This window comes from Oryza brachyantha, chromosome 6 (assembly GCF_000231095.2).
Source record: "Oryza brachyantha chromosome 6, ObraRS2, whole genome shotgun sequence".
NCBI classification, from domain to species: Eukaryota; Viridiplantae; Streptophyta; class Magnoliopsida; order Poales; family Poaceae; genus Oryza; species Oryza brachyantha.
This window is the reverse complement of record NC_023168.2, coordinates 1,166,826-1,183,635: the sequence shown is the minus strand read 5'-3', so window position 1 is coordinate 1,183,635 and position 16,810 is coordinate 1,166,826. Positions and strand designations below refer to the sequence as shown.

Below are 16,810 nucleotides of genomic sequence, written 5' to 3'. Positions count from 1 at the left end.
CACGGAATCGATCTGTTTCACTGAGAATTAATTGTCTAAAGTTTGCTCTCTTTTTTCCCCAAAGACGAACATGTGTCTTTCAAGCATTAGCAGCTGCTGTTGAATCGGCATATAATAAAAGGCAGTGGGCTTGTGCTAATTCACATAAGAACTTTGATAAAGTTTTAGTCGTGGATGATTTCATCCATCAGTACGAGATAGTTGTTGGTACTTAATATGACAAGCCTGAATATACACTACATTGATCATATATTATTCTTCAATGGGAAAGTGTTGTAATCTCTCGAGAGGATATCCATTTGTTTTTACATGGTGTAAACATTTATGAAAAAAATTAAAAAATTGATAAAATAGACCAATATGTGATATATCACTCTCACAAATGTGCAAATTTAAATTCAACTTTTACAAGCTACAACAAAAGATGCGGATACTTATCATAGTTTAATTTGTTGTCTTCTTACACTCCTGATGTTAAATTTGAACTTGCATTTAGTTTGTTGTTTCCATTATAACTTGTCAAGATTGAATTTAAAATTTGCATGTTTATAAGTTGATATACATATTAGTCTATTTTATCGATTTTTTTAATAATCATAACTATTTGAACGACATAGGCATCACCTCGAATTATTAACAACTATTTTTATTCTTCAATGTACTTGCATGAGTCTTTCTTTGCCTTTATACAGGGTGTAAATTGGGGTCTAAACCCAGTGGCAGCAGTGGTGGTCATGGTCAAGAATTCTTGTTCGGCCGCATCTACCTGATGATGTTATGACACTAGTTGTCATGCATATTGATTAGTATATATAAAGAGATCGATGAGGAGAGAATGATTTTTGATCTATAAACTTAGGTGCGGTAGATTTTTGAACTCTGATGATAGTTGAGCTCCAAGCAGTATTAGTTAGTCTCCTTGTTTAGTGTTGTCAGTTGTTTTTTTCTCTTTTACTACCTCGCTATACACCCACCCTACTGCATGCTGACAATACGTTTGCAATATGTATGATATTGGACTACAAAAATTCCGTTACATCTATTTGGGAGCTTAAATATACGTATGTGCTGCTTGGATTTTAAGTTTAGTTTGATTCTAATGAACTATGAACGATGGATTTTAAGTTGAGTCTGATTATTTTAATAATAATGGTCGATTTTAATGATCAACCGGTTGTCTTGCATTTTCCAACAACAGTATGCAAGCAAATGTTCTTTTAAGTCATAATGGTATCTATATGCTAGGCGTTGTCTCGTAGTTCGAGCTTGCGGGGACCCTCAGAGCATCCCCAACAGCTCATCCATCCCATCCTCCATCCTAGAAATAGAGAATGAAGAATAAAAGTTGAGCTCCAGCAGAACGTCTATCTCATCATCTATTTTTGGATGTTATCCATATTAGGAGAGGATGTTCTCTCCGCAATCCTCCAAATAGATATAGAGGATGTCATATATAGATGATCTGTTGGAGTACAAAAGGATATGAAGGATAAAAGTGTTTTAGATAATCATCCAAATGAAGATATGGATGACCAAATTTAGATGAGCTGTTAGGGATGTTCTCATGCCGCTCACCCCTGGTCGGCACGGGCGGTGGCAACGCCGCCATTGCCAGCTCGCTCTCACGTCTCCGCTCACCCTCTCCTCGTGTCCCTCGGCTGTGCGCGTGCGGTCCTGAGACGGGACGGTCCGAGCAAATTGGTGGGACCATCTCATCCAGCATACTGAAGTTATATTCTCTTCTAGAACCAACCCAAATCACCAAATTCAGGAATCAAACAACACTGATAATGGGATGGCTCTGGCCCAACCCATTCCATCCATGCAACCAAACACACCCAAAAAGTGTAAGCTAGCCTACAGTAATATTGTTGATTAAGCTTAAGTTTTGATGTAGCATTATATAATTTTCGGTTGGTTATGTAATGGGATTATAATACAATTGTCTTTATGCATTCAATATCCGAAACTTAATTATCAGTAATGTTGTGCTTGTTCTGATTTAGGTGTAAGGAGGATGATGAACGCAATACTCGGCTTGCATAAGAACAAACGCTTGCATCAAAAACAGAAGCTGCAACCTTGGAAGAATCACTCGAGACTACAATATTGGGAGATCCATTTACTGCTAGTGCATCTTCCTTACCACCCGCACGACATGGCATTAGTGAGGTCTCACCACCATCAAGGCGTTGCCATCACACTTCTTCAAAATCAACCATTTGGATAAGAGAACCTAAAGGTTGGCCATGAACATATCATATTAGGATGGATCGTGAAGGATCTTTCCACACATATCCTACTCTGGATGGACCATTTCTAAACTTACATGAAGCTGAGGATGCTATCAATCATCATCTTGATAGGCTGAAGTGTCCGATGTAAGTTTTTTAAACATTGTTCTAACTTATTCATTGTCTGTTCACTGCATTTTCTATACAATCTATTTAAACAGCCCTAGTTTAGTTAACTAGCCCTACAAAACAAGTAAATGATGAATTACAAGCTAAAAATTAGTGTCTTACAGATAAATCACAAGCTGAAAGAAACTATGCGCCTTCAAAATCCTTCATTTTTGATTAATTTTGTTAGCAAACTAGGCTACAAAAATTTTAAAGATAACAGAGAGCTCACCAATGTATGGTCAGCTAGTAACAATATCCTACCGCTAAAAACATTTCTACATGAAAAAATACAAAATAAAGAATTCTTACATAACATTAACTTATGATCATAGAAATATATAATAGAAATTGACTAATTCAACTGTGTGGTTTTAAAATTTGAGAGGCCAATTCTTTGTTTTAAACTCTTGGCAACTATAGTAACTTTTTACGCCTCAGTTCTGACTTACATTTACTAATTATTGGCCTGATGGGACTAGGAAGAAATATTCCAGTCATTCAGAACATTGATAAGATCAGACGACAACTGGTCCAAGTTCAGAACATTGATAAGAGCAGACAACAACTGGTCCAAGTTCTATTAGACAAGTATAACGATGATCATGACCTTGTTGAGATTTGCTCTTCCTCTTTTCCCTCGCTCTTTTCTGATTGCACAGACTTGTAGTGTCTTGGGGGATAAACCACTTATTTGTTGCAGAATCTTGCTTATGAACTTCAAGACGTTGTTCGGTACTAACTAATTGTTGAAAGAATTAAGTGGTTCAATCACTTCAATTTCACAGCAAAGATCAGTAGATTTATTGTTAACAATTTATTTTTTGCTGAAATGATGTGTACGTCAGGGGAAGAAGATTGGGTAGTTACTTGTGCTCCTTGATTAACTCTGCTGATAATGGTATATCATACTTTTACTAAATTAATTGCTCATGTTAATGTGCACGCGTTAATATATTAAGGAACATGTCAAATTCTATATGTCATGCGCCACTTTTGGTTAAACTGTATTACATATTTTGTGTACTTTTAGTAACTTTATTAAAGAGATAACTTTTTACAAACATATAAGTTAATAATTAACAAAGACTAGTTCTTAATATATTTTTTATTTCATACTAATTGAATTTACTGCTACATTTACTTTTATAATGGTTGTCAATGGTATAGTGGACACTTGACTCTTTCATTCCACATGCTATCACTATGTTATGCATCTGTTGTTTCTTAAGTTGGTTCATGTGTAGCTAGTTATACCATTTGTGTGTATTTAATTCCTTAATTTTAATTCCCAACTGTTATTTTAATAACCAAATGGTTGACAAATAATCCTTTTTAATTTTTTTGTAATGGAGGCAAGAATGATGAAAATGTGAATATAAAACAACCAAATGATTTCGATACATATATGGGTGGTCACAGTAACATGACTATGCCATTTGATACTAATGATTTGAGTTAGTGTAATAATAAGGTGTGATTATTTGTTTTACTTTTTTTATGATAAGAAATTAACAAGTTGTGCTTCATTGTTGATATTAATAATGATAATATTTTTACTCTCCACATGATTGGGAAGTAAAGGCGAGTAGAATAAGAATAATGGTTGGTTGAGGTTTGTTATGTTTTGTATTGAATTTTATGCATATAAATTTGATTTCTTAATTGTTGATTAATTATTTATCGTGATTTGTTTAGGAATTGATGATTCAAATGAACCAGATGTTTTTTTTAACTGAGGCTTAATAAAGCTGCAAAGCATGTTAACTATCTTGTTTATTATGTTACTGTGTTAGGTTTAAGCGTCAATCTCGAATTTCAAATTGCAGAATAAATTATAGGATGTAAACTTTCATATACCTAATTGTTAATAATATCGTTATTTTTGACATGTTGTGACATTCTCATTGTTTCATTGTGTTTGACCTTGTTTCTTAATGGATAGTCATAATAGCTTACTATTTTATTTAAAATATTTTTTTTGGACATACAACTCATGTTCACTCATGAGTTGAGTTGTTGAGTATAGTTGGAATTGAAGGCTAACTGTTTCACACACTAATAAAACGGTTGAAACAGCAAAGTACATGAGAGTAAAATAGGTATAACACACACCTACAGTACTACACCATCTATCTAAACAAGTATTGAAGTAAAAATAAGAAATGGATGTGAATATATTATAGTGGCGAAATACACATTTTTTAATTATATATTTATTCAAAAATTATGTTTCGAATTTGATATCAAGGTTTCATGATTTTTTTAAAATTTTTTAATGTTTTACGTAGTTTATCCTTAAATATTTTTTCCAGTATAAATAATCCAACATTTCTAACTTAGTTATATATTATTCCCCTCGTAGTGGTTGCATTATTTTTTAGCTTTTAGATAAAAGACAAAAGAATATCCGATTTTTTGATAGCTATTTAATGTTGTTAATGATAGAATTAGCTTATACAAAGTTAAAAATCTATTTTAGAAACGTAAGATGATGAACTTTTATATAAAAAACTTTTATAAAAAATAATTCTCAATTTGCAAAAAAAATCTAACTTTATTTTTCTTAAGTTAGCTCCCGAATCCTAAACTTAAAAAAGAATGTAGTAATTTAAATACGGATCGTGTTGATCCATTAAATTATGTACACCCGACACATATATATGATACATATTTTAATAGAATTTTATCTGGAATGATTGTTTTATCCCCATGTCGTAGCACATGCATTGTGCGAGTTAAATATTATAATCATAAAGTGCAAATATATATATAACCTGATATTTGGTCTGGTACATTATTCAAAAGTCATTAAAATCATTCTATATATAGTTATAGGCCTCAACTACAGTAGATTATGCAACCCACTATGTTGGAAAAAATAGTATAGCTATGCAGCCTCTACTACTGTTGTGACCTTGCGTCACGAACACAAGTGCATGCAACTATAAAAAATGCAAGTTGCATGCATAGAAAGAACTCAAACTCAAAATGCCTCAGTACAATTCATCTCATTAAACTTGAATTTTACAGGTTGGGAGTACGGGCTTTTATAGCCCAAAACCCCCTTTGTACAATTACCAGACTACCCGTGGGTAGTTACTAATGGAGTCTAAGGGTATCGACGTAAAATCTCTAGTTTCTAGGGGACCACAATGCCAGCTGTCTTCAATACTTGAGTGCACTTGAGTGCTGGTCCTCAGGCATCTTGGCGAGAATATTTCTTGGAGTCGTAACAGGCAAGCTTCACTTAAGCTCCTCTTGGTTCGGCCGACAAGGTGCACTGGTGGAGTGTCGAAGTGTCATGGTTAAATAATGAGATATCTTGGTCGAACATGCCACTCAGACATGATGGTCAAATACCGAGGCATCTTGATCGAACATGCCACTGAGGTATAATGGTCGAATAACAAGGCATATTGGTCGAACATGCTACTGAGACATGTTTAGGGCGAATAGGATGGAAAGGAGGGGACTGTACCAACAACTACGTTGGAAAAAAATAATATAAATGAGCTTGATTGATGAATTAGTATCACTCCATATACAATTCTTGGCCTTTGTTATTGCATTGAAAAATCTACCGGAGTAGATTGTGCACCCGACGTAAACAAAATTATAGTCAACGATTCACCAAACATCTCCTTGTGAAAAATCTTATCATATTAGTTATATGGAGCCAAGCATAGAAGGGAGTAATTATGTTTTCTTGTGTAATGCACAAGCAAATCCTAAATGCAAAACTTCATAATAAAGTTTTATTCTATGGCAAAGCACATCAGTGATAAAACTAAATCTTGGTTTAGCTTCATTATTCTCTCAACAGGAGAGAACCAACGTGAATCATTTTCGTATGACCCCTTCTCATTGCTGAACTTTTCTACTTAAGTTTCAATAACACGATGGTCATCATGCATGTGTGCTCAAAGACCATTTTGGTAGCATTTTTTGTCATCCACATCATCCATAGAGGCCATGAGTAACTGAAATACATAATAATACAAAAGTATGAAAATAAATAAATAGTAAAATATACATACATGAATAGAAATATTAAAGAACGCTACCAAAGGTCTCACAAAAGAACACCCAAGGTCTCTAAAAGCTTTCCATAAAACTTGTCGAGGTTTTGGTGTTATCGACATCAATTGACAATTGAGTTATTGCCATTTATATGTGCAAGATGATAAATAGATCGTTGGATCAAGATCTAACAGCATTCAATAATCAACTAAAATTTAGAGAAATTTGTAGCAACTGATGAATAGGCAGCACAGGTGGGCATTTTTTTTTTTTTTTGCATGGATCAAGTCACTCTGGGTCAGCCACCTGTCCATGTGGTGGTAGGTCCACGAAGGGAGCCCGCACATTGGAGATGGCCCAATTCCGGCCCAAACGGCCCACCCAACGTGCACGGCCGGGCCGCCTCGTCCACCGCACGCACGCCGGCCGGCCGCCTCCGACCAACCGCCCCGCCCGCCTCCGACGCTATGAAGGCCGCCTCCTCCCCGCTCCGCCTCCGTGCCGCGCTCCTCCTCCTCCTCTCCTCCCCGTCCCCGCGTCTCGCGCTCCCAATGAACCCCTCCTCCTCCTCCCCCGGCGGCGGCGGCTACCACTCCAAGGCCGCCGCCTTCGCCTCCCCTCAGCCGCGCGGCGGCGGCGGCGGGGACAGGCGACGCGGCGGAGGGAGAGGCCACGGCGGCGATGGCGGCGACCGCATCGATGCCCTCGGCCGCCTTCTGTAAGACCAACCGCCATGCTCCCCCGATTCTCCTTCTCATAGTTGCTTGCCAGTAAATTTTGTTGGTGAATTCGTCTCTCCCAGGACGCGGATCTTGCGGCACATGGCGTCGGAGCTGAACCTGGACATGAGGGCCGACGGCTACGTGCGGGTTCGCGACCTGCTCAAGCTCAACCTGCAGACCTTAGCCAAGATCCCTCTCAAGTCACACACCGTCGAGGAGATTAGGGAGGTAATGCTACTTCAATCTACTCAATTATCTCAACTGTATACTTACTAGATTGCGTTTGGCTTCATCAGTAATTTGCATCTAAAAATATCAGTTATGGCTGATTACTATGATAAGTGAATGATGCCTTAAATTTTGGTGTGTTAGGCGGTCAGACGGGATAACAAGCAGAGGTTTAGTCTGCTGGAGGAAGATGGTGAGCTGCTGATACGAGCAAACCAGGGGCACACGGTAACGGTATGTTCTCTGCCGAGATCCCCTGCACCGATGTAATTATGCTGGTATAAGATACACTATCAGTGGCGAACTTAGAACAAAAATTACCGGGGATCTAATACGTACGAATCATCTAATTTTTATACTTGTACACTAATTAATATGATATAATTTAGTAAGAATTAGAGAATTTACCCAGGGTCCGAGGACCCCGGGAAGCTATATGTAGGATCACCACTGTACACTATCACTACCCTATGACTGTTTGCGATGACTTGAGCTGTTAAGCATCAGTTCTGTTATTGCCGGCAAGCTCATACTTATGAAAAACAGAAGTAATACATGCATATGTGTAGTTGTGCAATTTCACTGTTTTAGTCTGTTGGAAAAACACATGTTCTGGGATTTGCTAAAGATATTCATTTTCCACGGTAACATAACTCGCTCTTGTTTTTTATAATGATAACAAGCTATCTGAGAATAGTCATTCAATTGCTTATTGGCCTGAACTAGGAAAAAAAATAAAATGGAGTTACAATTCATGTGCATTTGTAATGCCTAATACTTGTATTCCAATAGTGTTCTGTATGCTGTAGTCATATATTCTTCCGTAACACTTCAGTGCAACTTTCTTGGCTTAGATGCTTTCATAGCTTTGCTTAGTGACAGGTTTCATCAGCATAGCACAAACACCTTTACAAGATTCTCCTGGCACTCTGTAATCTTTTGGCATAGTTTCAAGGTCAAAGGACCTAACAAATTTGTATGTTCAATTATGTGTACTGTGATGGTAAAGCACCCTGGTGGATGATATTCAAGGTCTCCAATTTTTGCCTCTCTTAGGTCTTAGCTGACTTAAAAAATACACATAATGCACAGCTGCTCTTATGCATGAGCCGGTTTATCTCCTAGGTTGGTCGTCCTGTCTTGAGAGTTGTGGCATAAGGCATCTAAGCGTTGTTTACTAGAGGGCTAGGTAAATTTTCTTAGTGAAGTGCTTCTAGTGTTTACAACTAACCACTTTAGCAAACAATAGACCAGAGGATATTTGAAAGCGAGTTGTTCTGCATTACTGTGCAATGGCAAATGCCCCAAGTTTCTGCAGTAGGCTTTCAGTATCCATAAATCATGATGCCAGACTCTATATACTGGTTATGCTGCTGCTTTCTGCTTTATAACAACCCTGCAAAAACCTCATGCAGACAGTCACTTCAGAGAGCTTGTTGAAACCCATCCTATCAGCTGATGAAGTCTCAGGTATATGGTTTTTGAACCCCCTTTGCACTTTAACTGAATGGTAGTTTGGTTTTTACTGATTATTTTTATCTGCAGTTTGTGTGCATGGAACATACAGGAAGAATCTTGATTCGATCTTGCAGCATGGGCTAAAACGAATGGCAAGGTTACATGTACATTTCTCAAGTGGCTTGCCGACAGATGGGGGAGTGATCAGTGGTAATGTTTTACCCTTCAGCAAGTAAAAAAGCACAGAATGCACTATTGTTTAACTTGTTTTCTATAGAACAACGAGAAGGCTATGGCTGTTTGCTTAGTCAAAGCTGCAAACAAAGTTATGATTAAGTTTCTGTTTTAAATTTAGTATGTTTCCAATCATTGCTATATTCCATTGTTTAGGTGCATGCCAACTTATTGTTGATCATGATTCTTCCCAGGATGTAATGGTATATTCTATTGGTTCTTCCACTGCTACAATCATGAACTAATTTTTTTTCTTCTTCAGGTATGCGACAGAGTGTTAACATCTTGATATATTTGGATGTCAGCAAGGCACTGCAAGGTTTGATGCTGTTTGTTTATAGCCACACACAATTTACTTGCTCTCTTATTAACTCACTAGAGAGTTGGTTTTGATAACTGAATTTGTTTCTCAGATGGAATGAAGCTGTACATTTCAGACAACAAGGTGATACTGACAGAGGGCTTCGATGGCGTCGTTCCTGTCAAGTACTTTGAGAAAATTGAAACATGGCCAGGGAGAGCACCTGTACCATTTCACAAATAGGGACCGTAGTACTGTTGTAATTTGCGTATGCGTATGGCCACCTGTTCAGAATTCAGATAATGGGTATTAGCTCATTGTAGTTTGAGAATGAGGCTAGAGGTAAACATTTATACGCGATTCTTAACATGTGGATTGTCAATTACAACTCCCGTTTATTCCATGCATCGTCTGTGCAGCTGGCTATTACTGAATGCATGTTGTTGTATGCACTCCATCAGATTCAGATGGTTCAGATATAAAAAGAATGCAAAATGTATCTAATTTGCATCCATCTAATTTTCAGATAGACAGACTGTTCAGGTGTAAAAAAAATGTTAATTTGCGTTGAGATTCTATTGTGTTGGGGCAAATTTGATGATTTGAGGCTATAGATTGTCACTTGTTACTTTGTGACAGTAATATGTTGAGCTTTAAGTCAGGTTGTGTTTGTGTCCAATGATGATTTTTTTTTTAGAAAAAACTTAGCTCGCATGCTCCTCAATTTCCTAAACAGTTCGTTTTGTGCCATGATTTTCTATATAAAAATTCCCTCTCTTATTTTTTGAGAGAACATTTTTTAATCAGTTAAATAACCCTCTTTATAAATTATAAAAAATCGAATAATTTTTCGGTGCAAGTTAACAACACAGCCCTAATGACATGAGTCAAATGACACGTTAGTCAGCATTGGCGTTATATATCAAGCTGTACAAGTTAATGTTCGTGTGTTAGGCCCCGTGTAGTTCCCAAAATCTTTTTCTAAAAACATCACATCGAATTTTTAGACATGTAAATAAAGTATTAAATATACATGGACATTAAAACTAATGACACGGTTATGGAAGAAATCGTGAGACAAACTTTTTGAGTCTAATTAGTACATGATTAGCTATAAGTGATACAATAACCAACCTGTGCTAATGATGGATTAATTAGAGTTAAAAGTTTCGTCTCGCGGTTTTCAGGTGAAATCTAAAATTTATTTTATAATTAGACTATGTTTAATACATTTAAATATATGACCGTACGTATCAATGTTACCTATTCCTAAAAAATTTTAAAACTAAACGGAGACTTATACAACAAGCTGTGCAAAACTTTTGGAACTAAACGGGGCCTTATACAACAAGGTGTGCAAAAGATACCGGGTCATTGACGCAACACACTATTGCTTCCCCAATCCCAGGAACAAGTTCCCATCCAACGACCAGGACGCTCCGGCCATTCGATCCAACGGCCAGGAGAGCCCCTCCTCCTACCTCCCGCCTCTACATAAACCCCCCGCCTCCCTGCACGCCGCGAAAACCTAGATCCCCCTCACCTCGCGCGCCGCCACCTCCTCCTCCGCGAGGCGAAACCCTAGCCGAGGACCTCCCTCCCTCCCGCGCGAGCCATGGCGGCCGCCGACATGGCGTACGCGCCGCCGATGAAGTCCGGCAAGATGGGCTTCGAGAGCTCGCAGGAGGTGCAGCACAGGATCCGCATCACCCTGTCCTCCAAGAGCGTCAAGAACCTCGAGAAAGGTAAAGAACTGTTCGTGCAATCCTTGTTCCGCGGTGATCCCGAGAGGCTTATGCGTGGCGTTTGATCTGATCGTGTTCGATGGGTGTGTGTGTTGCGTGTGCAGTCTGCGGCGATCTGGTGAAGGGAGCCAAGGATAAGAGCTTGAGGGTGAAGGGCCCGGTGCGGATGCCCACCAAGGTGCTCCACATCACCACCAGGAAGTCTCCCTGTGGCGAAGGTGATATTTCTTCTCGACATTATCTGCTCTGTTGGTCGTGTAGAAGAGTGGTCTATGATTTGTCGTGATGATGATGATGTGCTCAGCAGATGATGTTAATACTAATACATCACTGAGATCTTTTGGTTTTTGATGTCTAAAAAATCGAGCTTTTTAAAACTGATGCTTAGCGTATCATCATCTTAGAGTGAATTGTTCTGTTTGTTAGAAGTTACAGTGCCTTGATTTGCGAAGTAGTGCATTTGAGATGAGAGCGAAGTTTGTTTGTACTGTGAATTGTAGGGCTGAGCATGTGATGTTACAAGGAGATGCTACTGAGATGTTATATCATTGAAGTCTCTAAAACCGAGCTTTTTAAAACTGATGCTTGCCTTATAACAGCAATGGTAGATTGCAGAGTTTTGGTTGTTGCATGACTTGTGCTAAACTTAGTGTTGTTGCTACTAAACTAATGTATATATTTATGTTTGTACTCATCTTGGTTTACATGCCAATCATGTTACACTGCAAATTTTGTCATCCAATTTTTTTTTGCTTTGTCGATCTAGTAAATGCATAAATGCTGGTAGAAGTTTGGACTAAGTTGGCATTGAATTGCTCATAAATATCTCCTGTTAAAACCTTATGTTTGTTCGATCTGGATTAATGTTTTTTATTATGTGGTAATTGTTCTATGGTGGGCCGGCCAAATGATGCTAAATATGTTATTGCTGAGTCTATCTTTGAAGACTAACAAAATCGAGCTTTTTAAAACTGATGGTTGGCCTATCCATTGCTTGAAAATTATTGTCTAGATACTGACACTTTTGGTAGAAAAAGGTAATGCTGCTTGCCTTAATGCTCTCCTGTCATTGTGGGGAAGCACTTTGATCTTTGAATGGCTGTAATTTTTGGACATGCTGAGCAGATGATGACACATTTACGTTTGCACTGATATATTTGATGTCTAAAAATCGAGCTTTTTAAAACTGATGCTCAGCATGTACTAATTCTATGAACCCCTTATATGCAATTGTTTTCTCATTGTAGTTGAGTATTACCTCTTGCAAATTGGCAAATTGCTCTGCTTTTATTTACTAGTTGAATGTGGTGTTCCTGCCCAGTATATGTAACGTGGATAAGGATGAGCATGAGCTGGCCCGTGGTTAATCCCTGGCTAGCTCTTGTTCTACTAGATGAACTAGATTTCGTTTTTAAGATCAACATAGTTCATTGAGTTGGGTTGACCCTAAATTACCTGCAGGCTGACCTGTACCTATCTACGTGGGTTATAATTTTTAAGTTCGTCTTTAGTCTTTTTGTGTTGTGAGCGTCAGCTTTTTCCTGTGTATTGTTGTACATGTTAACAACGTGACATTTTTTCAGGTACCAACACCTGGGATAGGTTTGAGATGAGGGTGCACAAAAGGGTCATTGATCTCGTCAGCTCTGCCGATGTTGTCAAGCAGATCACCTCGATCACCATTGAGCCAGGCGTGGAGGTTGAGGTGACCATCAGCGACCAGTGATCATCCAGTATCTAACCTTCAACGGGTGGAGAAATTCAGTGAACAGGATGTTCAGAAAGTTTATTAGCATGCGAAACACTGGTGGAACAGAGTTTTTGTTAATCTATAGGCTCCTCGGTTAATTCGACCCTCTGTTATCTAAAGCTATCATAAATCTTGACTCATGTCCGTTCTGTCAGATGTTATAAATGATGATGACTCGCTAAAGATCTACAGGATTTTGGTGTCATTTTCTTGGACCCATTCTTCTGTGTCGTTTCAGTGCACCGAATTGCGTATACTTGTCGTTGATTGTGGCCGAGCTTGGAGTGGTGACTGGTGACTAGCGGTTTGTAGTTCTGTGGTTTGTGCTTACAATCCAGTTCTAGACAGTCCGTTTCATGTACCAGCAGAGGAGACAATTTAAAAATTAGATCTACCTTTGATCCGGTATCATATTAAAAAAATATATATTTTGTTATTTAATTTATTACTAAATTAACTTTAAGTATGATTTATTCTTTTGTATATTTGGATAAACATTTTAAATAAGATTAAGGCTCAAACGTCAAAAACAAAAAATCTAAAAGTTAATTAATTAAAACGGAGGGAGTATAACATCTGAAATCGCTTAAGGCCAGTTTATTCCTTTGAGTCAAATGAATTTGGTATACCATACATCTCATTTTTATCTCAATTCTTCATCACTTGTGTCACTCTGCCTTGCTACAAACTAGAATTACAAGCCCAAAACTCATATCTCATCTCGTGAAAATAAGAAACAAGTTTCCTCAAACATATGAACTGATAGACAACATTCGTCTCGACTCTTTTAGTTCTTGACGAAAGTGCTTAGCACGTCGAAGTAGTTGGGGAAGGTCTTGCGGGTGCAACCGGGGTCTCTGATCGTCACGGGCACGTCGGCGCAGGCAGCGAGGGAGAAGGCCATGGCCATCCTGTGGTCGTCGTAGGTGTCGATTGCCGTGACGTTCAGCTTCTCCGGTGGGGTGATGATGCAGTAGTCCGGCCCTTCTTCAACCGATGCTCCCAGCTAGCTCAACGCAATAAACTCGTTGAGTTCACATTAGATATATATATTTGTTGAAGGAGAATTGGAGAAATTACTAGGAGAACGGAAGAACGTGGGATGTGATGATTTTACCTTAGTTAGCTCGGTCCGAATTGCGACCATCCTTTCGGTTTCCTTTACTCTCCAGGAAGCCACTGTGGAAGATAATGGATAAGTATCATGAACGGTCATGCAATGTAGGATTGCCCAACTACAGTAATACTGTTTACTTTTGAGTTATTATCAAGAAAGTTTGGTTATTTCTTTTGCCCCTGCTATTATGCAGCAACTGATATGATGGAACAGGTATGACAGGCCTTATATGTTTACCATCTCTGATAGCAGTCGGACCATCAGCAAAGAGCGCAACAACGGCAAGAGTCATGGCGACATCAGGCATTTTGTTCATGTTGACATCAACAGCTTTCAGGTGTTTCTTCCCATAGGGCTCACGTGGTGGACCGGTAACAGTTACACTAGTATCGGTCCATGTAACCTTTGCTCCCATCATCTCAAGTACCTCAGCAAATTTCACATCACCCTGTAACATTAAGCTTTAAATCAGGGAATATGACAGCACAGCAAGGCCGCATATGGCTCAAAGATTAAGCAAGGGTATATGATATCCTTCTAGGTCAAGCATGTTTGATCGGCTGTGACATATCACAGATTGCGTTGTACTCTGAATATATAGATATGCCTAACTAAAAGGTAAATGTTAAAATAAGCACTGCAGTTCTACCTGTAAACTGGTTGTGCCACAACCTTCAACTGTCACAGTGCCTCCAGTGATTGCAGCACCAGCCAAGAAATAGCTTGCACTCGAGGCATCACCTTCCACATAGGCATTTCCAGGAGATCTGTCAATTCCAAAGAAACAGAGGATTAGTTTAGGGAATTATACATACTACTAATTATTTGACTCAGTGAGACAGCTGGAAGCTTACTTGTACTTCTGCCCTCCCTTGATATAGAATCTGTCCCAACTTTCAGAATGTTCTGCGGTCACGCCGAAACGCTCCATCAATCTCAGTGTCATTTCAACATAAGGAATGGAGATTAGTTTATCAATGATTTCAATCTCCACATCCCCAAGGGCCAAAGGAGCAGCCATCAGCAATGCACTCAAGTACTGACTGCTGATGGAACCAGAGAGCTTCACCTGTTAAATTGTTAAATTTAATTCACGTTATTGCCAATTCATGAGAAGGCACCAAACAAACGAATGCCCGAAATAGGTAAAAGTAACCTGCCAAATTTAAACCAATATTGCTCACTTGAGCTTGACAGGAATATGGTATGATTGTTAAGCATAAAAAATATTCAAGTTACTATCCATCCTAAGGTTGAATTGTATCACACTATATTCCTTAGAAATGTAGAAGGCTATGACAGTTGACAGAATTGAGGTGCCTACAGAACCGCATAACAGGCAGTTGAAGACTAACCTTGCCACCAGGAAGTCCTCCAATTCCATTCACACGAACAGGCGGGCAGTCAGTGCCAAGGAAACAGTCAACATCAGCACCGAGTTGTTTCAAACCAACAACCAAGTCACCAATCGGTCTCTCCCTCATCCGTGGCACTCCATCAAGCACATAACTGATGGCAAAGAAAAAGGTCTTAAAACATACCCATGGATTCTATCTATACTTATTTTCATAAGCATTAAAAAACATACGTTGCATTTCCACCAGCAGCAGTCACAGCTGCTGTCAATGGCCGCATTGCAGTTCCAGCATTCCCCAAGAAGAGTTGCACTTCCTCTTTCGCATCCTTCTCAACAGGAAACTTGCCACTACAGCCAACGACTATGGCCCTTTTTGCAACTTTATCTGCTTCCACAGACAGCCCAAGGGCTTTCAGTGCCTCAAGCATGTAGTGAACATCCTCACTGTTCAGCAAGTTGTCAACCACTGTTGTCCCCTGATAACCAGAGCAAAACTGATCAATAATTTGTCAAAGGATCAAATAAACCCAAAGAAATCCTGCACTTAGTGCCTAATATAGTTCGTCATTAAAAAAATGCTACAAATAACAACCCAAGAATTGAAAATGTTGCATTTGGAGATCAAATTTACTAACAACAATGTTTCGGGAATTGGTAGTGAATGAGTTTTTGAATTTGCATCATTTTGGATGAAATTACTATGACTGCAAAATGCTCATGGCACCAGTACAATGAAAATTTCAATGGAGCTCGGCAGATTCGTAAAACACCTTGCTTTTGAGTGGAGCATACTGCCATGAAAAAATCAGTAGTCTGACACACGAGGATCTCCTCGCTATACCGTCTTGACCAATCCAAAATGTTTCAGTAATCGGTTATATGAATGAATTGGCGATTTAAACTAGCGTCCGAGCTTTATCTCATGGACCTATCGTTAGATTGATCTCACCGATAATTCCTAGGTTTCCACAAACATTGAGCAAATAGAAGCCATCCCACCTAAACCCCCTAAAATCCCATCACATCCCATCTCTAAAATGGAATTCACGCAAGCGGGGAGGAGGGATCTCGGGTCACCTCGGAGAGAGCCGAGAGCAGGAGGATCCTGTTGGAGAGCGACTTGGAGCCGGGCAGCTGCACGGCGCCGGAGATCTCCCGGATGGGCTGCAGCACGATCTCCTCCGCGGATTTCGCCGCCGGCGCGGCCACGGACGACGACGCGGCCACCACCACCACCGCGCGCCGCCGCCGCGCCCGCACGCTTACCCCACCGCGCGCCGCGGCGGGCACCCGCAGCTGCCGCGGGAACGCCGCCGCCGGGGTGGCGAAGGCCGAGGCTCGGTCCAGGGACACCGCAGCCGCCTTGGCCGCCATGGCCGCCATTGCCGCGAAGGTGGGGGTTGGTGGGAGGGGGGGTGGGGGATTGGTGCGTCGGGGTTGGTGGTTTGGTGCGGGCGGGGGGAGGGAGGGAAG

The 16,810-nt window shown here is 39.7% G+C and overlaps 3 protein-coding genes, 4 non-coding genes and 1 pseudogene across 7 annotated transcripts; 7 read left to right on the top strand and 1 right to left on the bottom strand.

Annotated features, from left to right (window-relative positions):
• Positions 1–262: 262 nt before the first annotated feature.
• LOC102709572 lies at positions 263–3,864 on the top strand (annotated as a pseudogene).
• A 3,017-nt stretch (positions 3,865–6,881) lies between these two features.
• On the top strand, positions 6,882–9,820 carry LOC102709288 (tRNA 2'-phosphotransferase 1-like). The gene is made up of 7 exons (XM_015838401.2): positions 6,882–7,143; positions 7,228–7,375; positions 7,520–7,609; positions 8,791–8,845; positions 8,921–9,043; positions 9,330–9,386; positions 9,481–9,820. The coding sequence occupies exons 1-7, from the start codon at positions 6,893–6,895 to the stop codon at positions 9,609–9,611; spliced, it is 855 nt and encodes a 284-aa protein (XP_015693887.2). The 5' UTR covers positions 6,882–6,892; the 3' UTR covers positions 9,612–9,820.
• A 1,070-nt stretch (positions 9,821–10,890) lies between these two features.
• LOC102718745 (40S ribosomal protein S20) lies at positions 10,891–13,075 on the top strand. The gene is made up of 3 exons (XM_006655695.1): positions 10,891–11,113; positions 11,218–11,331; positions 12,697–13,075. Exons 1-3 carry the CDS (start codon positions 10,984–10,986, stop codon positions 12,837–12,839), a joined length of 387 nt encoding a protein of 128 aa, XP_006655758.1. The 5' UTR covers positions 10,891–10,983; the 3' UTR covers positions 12,840–13,075.
• Positions 11,415–11,500, top strand: LOC121054823. The gene has a single exon (XR_005812107.1). It is a non-coding gene; the product is annotated as a small nucleolar RNA SNORD36 (small nucleolar RNA).
• LOC121054822 lies at positions 11,618–11,701 on the top strand. Its single transcript, XR_005812106.1, has one exon. It is a non-coding gene; the product is annotated as a small nucleolar RNA SNORD36 (small nucleolar RNA).
• Positions 12,016–12,093, top strand: LOC121054820. The gene has a single exon (XR_005812104.1). It is a non-coding gene; the product is annotated as a small nucleolar RNA SNORD36 (small nucleolar RNA).
• On the top strand, positions 12,233–12,309 carry LOC121054821. The gene has a single exon (XR_005812105.1). It is a non-coding gene; the product is annotated as a small nucleolar RNA SNORD36 (small nucleolar RNA).
• A 358-nt stretch (positions 13,076–13,433) lies between the features above and the next one.
• LOC102709005 (3-phosphoshikimate 1-carboxyvinyltransferase 2) lies at positions 13,434–16,752 on the bottom strand. The gene is made up of 8 exons (XM_006656543.3): positions 16,415–16,752; positions 15,569–15,813; positions 15,336–15,489; positions 14,835–15,049; positions 14,630–14,747; positions 14,218–14,428; positions 13,981–14,042; positions 13,434–13,869 (listed from the first exon to the last, which is right to left on the bottom strand). The coding sequence occupies exons 1-8, from the start codon at positions 16,718–16,720 to the stop codon at positions 13,651–13,653; spliced, it is 1,530 nt and encodes a 509-aa protein (XP_006656606.3). The 5' UTR covers positions 16,721–16,752; the 3' UTR covers positions 13,434–13,650.
• Positions 16,753–16,810: the final 58 nt, after the last annotated feature.